Here is a 6081-nt window from a genome sequence, read left to right as displayed (position 1 = left end):
AAGAAATACACAAAGAAATACACAAAGAAATACACAAAGAAATACACAAATACACAAGAAATACACAAATAAATACACAAATAAATACACAAGAAATACACAAGAAATACACAAATAAATACACAAATAAATACACAAGAAATACACAAAACTTTTCCCACCCTTCTTTATATATTGAAGAGCTTTTATTCTGAAGGGCACACAGATTGTATGTCTTCAACAGTAGTCTTTTTAATTACTTACTTATATCTTAACTTGAGTACTAACATATATTTTTACTTAGGTTACATACTTCACTTACTAACATACTTATATCATTAGCTACTTACACTTTTACTAAGTTACGTACTTATGTACTTACCGACTTATATCTTTACTAACACATACTTGTACTTACTTACGTGCTTGTATATTTACTTACTTGTGCACATATATACTTACTTGTTTACATTTTTACTCACTTACGTATTTATATATTTACTAATATATACTTTTACTCACATATGTACTATTTTTACTTACCTATGTATTTATATATTTACTTACCAGCTATTCTTTATTCATAAAACATATAATAAAAAGTTATAAAGCTTCATCTAGACGTTTTCAATCGTTACATCTTCTATAAATCTTAGTGATAATGAAATAATCCTAAAAACTAGATTATTCAGGTGATTAATATTGATCAACATGAATGCAGCTGATGTGAATCACAGGTTGAGGTTGTTCCTCTTGTCCTGTGGGACATCCTGCAGGTGTCGTCGTGGATGTCGGAGGTTTGACGTTAGCGGAAGTTCTTCATAAATTGGGGGCGGGACGATCGAAAGCCGGAGGACCTGTCAATCACAGCGTAGGGGTGGAGCTACTGGTGTCGCTGGGTCAGAGGGTCAGGAAAGGTGAGAGGTTGACGATGATGATGATGATGATGATGAGTTCCAGGATTGTTAAACTCTTGATGGTGTGTATTTAGTGTATTTTGTGTGTATTTGGTGTATTTTCAGGTGACTCCTGGCTGCGGCTCCATTATGAGGATCCGGCTCCGAGTCCAGACCAGATCCATGGACTGCAGAGCGCTCTGACTCTGGGAACACGTGACACCACACAAACACGGACTCTAGTGGAAGAAGTGCTGCTGCCTCAGTGACACCGTTTAATACTTTTATTCATCAAGTTCAAGTCCTGACTTCTAAACTCTACTTCAATAAAAGTGCAACGTATCAGCGAGCGATGTGCTCCTGCAGAATCATGACCCGCTTCAGAATATATATATATCATATTGTATTATAATCATTGATGCATTAATGTGTTGAAGGTTGAGCTGATTTTAATTTAATAAATAACTTTAAAAGCTGCTTGTAGTTTAATCTATAAAGTACATCAATTATCGTTTTTTATATTTTGTATTAAATACCAGAATCTGCAAAGTAAGTACAATACTTGAGTATATATTTGAGTATATGAGCCTCCAGTTCGGCATTTTGCCCATCACTACACTATACATACTACATTTTGTATATTTTGATACTTCTGTAACTTTATATATAATATAACATTTCTACACTGTGGTATTTCTACTGATATTTAAGTGAAGGCCCGAGTACTTCTACCTCCACGGTAAACAAAGAAAGATGTTCTGTCACAATATTAGATTTTAAACTTTATTTAAACAAATCGCAATCTGACAAAAACTCACTCGTAGCATAAAAAAGTTATTCTAACAAGTCTAGCAAATCTTTATTTATAAAAAAATACAAACAGAAAAATGTCAGCGCAGGAGTCTGTTAGCGGCAGAAGGTTTACTGAGGTTTCTGGGTAATTTATAGTCTAATTACACATCAGATTTCAGGGAGGGCTTAGCTGATCCAGATGACTCAGCAAACCTGCATCAGTAAACAGACTCCTGGGGGGGGGTCAGAGGTCAGTGGGCGACAGAGTTGAGCGGCTCGGCTCTGATGTTTCCTAAATCCAGAGTGGAGTCCGTCTCCTCGTCGATCTCTCCGATCACGGCCCTGAAAACAAACAAACAAAAAGTTACTTTATGAAAACTATTCTACAAACTAAGTACAGACGCAACTATTTCAACCGCTCTAACGCAAATGTAAACCGTCAACAACTCTAAATGTTTTCTGGTTACTTTGTTATTGTCGTCGATAGAGCTCATTTGCATGAAATATACATTTCAAATGATACGGAATTAAATTATGATTAAATCTTGTCATTAGTAGTTTTAATGTATCATATATTAGTGTTTTTAAGTTAAACAGCTCAAAACTCATCTCTAATATCTTTAAGTAACAACGTTAATGTATTCAAAATAAAGAGAATGTATTAAAGTAGTGAAGTTTTCTGCCGCTGTTCTTTCTGTTATGACGTAATAATAATACGTTGATTATTAGGTGACGGTGACTCACACGTTGTCTCCTCTGACGATGTAGAGTCCCAGCACCACCTGCTCCACGCCCTGACTGGAGCTGAACACCCGCTCGTGGCTCTCATCCAGGATCAGGTTGATGGTTTGATCGAAACCCTTCAGCGTGCCCTGAACACACACACATATCAAAGTTTACAGCAACACCGACACCACGCTGCTGGAGACCCAGGACGTAATGCTGGACCCGCTGGAGGGAAGGGAGAACCAGAACCAGGACTGAGAGGGGCAGACTGTCAGACCTGCTGCAGTAAAATTAGAGGTTTTCTAAAGGGAGTCTGGTGCTCAGAGACACTACCACTTCAGTCCACAGGGGGCGACAAAAACAACACAAGATGAAAGTTCATTCTAGAAACTGTTCAATGCTTCACTCAACAGTAATGTATGTTTATAATATGTTTATATATATAAATATGCAACATACACATTAATGCAGCAGAAACATCAGATAACACTTTACTGATCAATAAATACTTGTACATCAAGGGTTTGAATACAGGACGTTTAATTGTAATAGAGTATTTTCACAGTGTGATATCAGTACTTTGACTAAAGTACATGTAGTTACTTACATTTTACTACTGAACAAAGGTACTTTAACAGGTATTTAAACTCACCACAATCATTCTGCCGTCTGAAGTGACGATGGCCACAGTACCTGAATCACAGAGTTAAAGAAACACTTCTGGACAAAACATTAATTAAACTGGGAATAATATAATATACATATATATATAATATGATATGATATAATATATATATAATAATAATAAACGTTTACTAACTGCACTGCTAACTATTAAAAATAGAGAAACTGCGTCACTGTACGTTTGATAAACAACTAAAGACAGATCCCTCCTAGCTTATACGCTAAGCTAACTATCTTCAATGCATTCATTCAGACGGGAGGTTAGCATGCTAGCATGCTAGCATGTTAGCCAGCTAGCAGCAGGATACGGTTGATGTAGCTCTCCAGCGCGGTGGACATGTTCGGCTCGGTGGTTATTTATCCAGGAGACACGTTGGTTAACGTTTCCACCGGTTAGCTGGAGATAGAACGGAGGAACAGCGGCGATGCTAACGGAGAAACAGCGTCAACACACCGGAGAACAGATCGAACTAATCCACCGCAGAGTCACCGAGCAGGCCGGGAGAGAGAGCGCCGAGCGGGAACGTCACATCCGATTTACAGAAATTAAAGCTTTACTTTAGCTAAATATTACAAAATTCTTATAGCTTATATTTACATAATTGTTAATGAAGAAATTACAACTAATTGTGCCAATCATGTTTTAACATTCTGAAAGATGAATGCTGTTTTGAATATATTAACAGAATCCGCAAATAAAATAAAATAAATTACTCAATAAATACATAATTATATAAGTAAATACAAATAACAGAAGAGAATACAATGGGAATACTTAAACGTGAAAATAAATTAATAATTATTTTGGTAAAAAATAAATACAGAATTTTGTATTTATTTTTGTATTTACGTGCATAATTATTTATTTTGAAATCAACCTGTACATTCATTCATGTATTTATTATAATGGCAGCTTTATATGTTCTAATAACCAGGATTTTGTATGTCTAATTTAGTTGTATTGGTGTTGTCTAAATTGCTTTTGATATTATTATTTAACTCTTAATTAAGTTTTGAAATTATAAAAATAATATAGAATTCGCTGTTTGTAAACTAAAGTCTCTCTAATGTAGATAATGATTTGTATGCAAGTACCAGTATTTTGTTATATTCTAATTGAAATATTTGCATATATGTTGTGTGAAGTGGCTACAAATAATACTTCATCGTGAAACACCATGCTGTAAAATGATGAATAATTAAATTAACCTTTTTATTTAAACAAACAAACATGGAGTCGAGTTCTCCCAGCAGGTCTTCATCTTTATTGTTGCTCAGTAGTCGTCCATATAAAGGGGGGTGGAGGAGAGCAGTGGAGCCCGACAGGACAAACACCAGGAACGTCATGCTACCAAAGTATTAAATTTGTACAAAAATACTTTACAACATCCCTGTTCCTTTAAAGAAAATACAGTTTGGTTGGTTGGTGAAGCTACATGGAAACTAATCTGACCCACTATTTCAAATGGCAGTGCAATGCATGTGTGTGTGCGTGCATGTGTGTACTGTACGTGTGTGTGGGCGGATGTCTTGCTGAGGTGAATCACTAGAGTGCAAATCCCTGCAATGTTATATACACACACTCAAACACACACACACAAGGGCCAAAGCTGGCATAATAAATAAATAAATTACTTTTGTATAAATACATTAAAGAAATGTAGAAATAAAAACGCAGGTCAAATAAATCTGCAGGTTAATTTTTAAATAAAAATATGCACTAAAATAGAAAAATAAATAAAATGTATTCCTTTATTTTAAACAAATTAATTATTTATATTAATTCATTTTCATATATAATTATTTTCGTATTTATTAAAAAAAATGTATTTCCCTATATCTTTTACTTATCGTGTCACTTATTTATTTATTATAAATCAGCTTTAGTCCTCCGTACACACACACACACACATGCACAGTGTGTATGGCTTTAGATCTCACGTCGAACCGTCTTGAAGCCACGCCCCTCAGCCCTGTGTCTCTTTTTCTATTGGTGGAACAGTTTGTATCTGCTGAGCACTAAAATGCTAACAGTGCTAAAACCACCTGGCAGAGCTACCAGCCAGTTACCACTACCAACAGGACTTTAATGTAATGTTAGCCATAAAATGGTGAATGCTAACCATGTGCTAACTGAACCAGCTAGCTGTGTTAGCCGTGAGCTAATCAATTATTGGTTATGTTTACCATGTGTTAGCCATGTGGTAGCCTTGTTTTAGCTGTGCACTACCCAAATACAGGCTGTTTACCAGATGTTAGCCCTATGTTAGCCTTGTGCTAGGTGTGTGCTAACCAAACACTGGCTTGGTTAGCCAGGTGTTGGCCATGGGTTGGTGTGTGCTAACATCTAGGTATGTTGGCCATATGTCGGCTAGCCTTGCGTTAGTTGTGTGCTAACCATATATTTACCAAATGGTGAAGTTATGTTTGCTAGCTGGTAACCATAGCTAGTATTAGCCTTGTGCTGTGTGTAAACCTTATGCTAGCCATGTGCTCGGTGTCTGCTAGCCACAAGCTAACTGTATGCTAGCACTCAGGGATGGCGTTATTCTAGCAATCGGTGCCGTGTGAGGGTTCTGATTGGCCAGTTTAAATAGTGAGTTCAGATCGAGGTGAGAGCAGGAAGATGTTGACATCACTCCAAAATAAATACTCACACACACGCGCACACACTCACACACACACACAGGAATTTATTGTCACAGGTTTCCTGTTCGATCAGGATTTTTTTTCTCGTGTAACATCGTTGTTTTCGTGGTTATGAGGTGAAGGTTTCGGGGGTTCGATGGTCTCGATGTGAACAGCGACGGGACTGAAGCCTTTTTTTTTTTAAGTATCTATTTTACATCTTTTCAGGTTCAGTCGCCATTGAAACAAACAAACAGAGAAAACCGACAACAGTCAATCAAAAAACACACCGATCGATTAGCATAATAGATCACTGGTACTGGGGGGGGGGGGGGGGGGGGGGGGACACCCACAAGGAGGGGGGGGGGGGGGGGGG

General features: G+C 37.0%; 2 protein-coding genes across 2 annotated transcripts in view; one reads left to right on the top strand and one right to left on the bottom strand.

The window, feature by feature from the left end:
* Positions 1–1299, top strand: part of tymp (thymidine phosphorylase) — a 5582-nt gene extending 4283 nt beyond the window's left edge. Inside the window, exons 9-10 of the mRNA XM_031859218.1 lie at positions 756–896; positions 1002–1299. Coding sequence (XP_031715078.1) covers positions 756–896; positions 1002–1144 — 284 coding nt within the window. The 3' untranslated portion in view covers positions 1145–1299. The remainder of the gene's footprint in view (positions 1–755; positions 897–1001) is intronic.
* A 345-nt stretch (positions 1300–1644) lies between these two features.
* On the bottom strand, positions 1645–3596 carry lsm8 (LSM8 homolog, U6 small nuclear RNA associated). The gene is made up of 4 exons (XM_031859172.1): positions 3386–3596; positions 3046–3086; positions 2412–2539; positions 1645–2009 (listed from the first exon to the last, which is right to left on the bottom strand). Exons 1-4 carry the CDS (start codon positions 3414–3416, stop codon positions 1919–1921), a joined length of 291 nt encoding a protein of 96 aa, XP_031715032.1. The 5' UTR covers positions 3417–3596; the 3' UTR covers positions 1645–1918.
* Between the last annotated feature and the right edge of the window lie 2485 nt (positions 3597–6081).

This window comes from Anarrhichthys ocellatus, unplaced genomic scaffold, assembly GCF_004355925.1.
Source record: "Anarrhichthys ocellatus isolate YVR2014 unplaced genomic scaffold, GSC_Weel_1.0 scaffold21, whole genome shotgun sequence".
NCBI lineage: Eukaryota > Metazoa > Chordata > Actinopteri > Perciformes > Anarhichadidae > Anarrhichthys > Anarrhichthys ocellatus.
Note: the sequence above shows the minus strand (reverse complement) of the source record. Positions and strands in the feature narration are given on the sequence as shown.

What these genes read in the sequence shown, in the direction of transcription:
- lsm8 (XM_031859172.1), bottom strand. Translation starts at nt 3,416, where the DNA reads ATGTCCACCGCGCTGGAGAGCTACATCAACC. An exon ending in GCTGGAGAGCTACATCAACC is followed by an intron (nt 3,087 to 3,385) that starts GTATCCTGCTGC and finishes TCTGTGATTCAG; the next exon opens with GTACTGTGGCCATCGTCACT. An exon ending in ATCGTCAGAGGAGACAACGT is followed by an intron (nt 2,010 to 2,411) that starts GTGAGTCACCGT and finishes GTTTGTTTTCAG; the next exon opens with GGCCGTGATCGGAGAGATCG.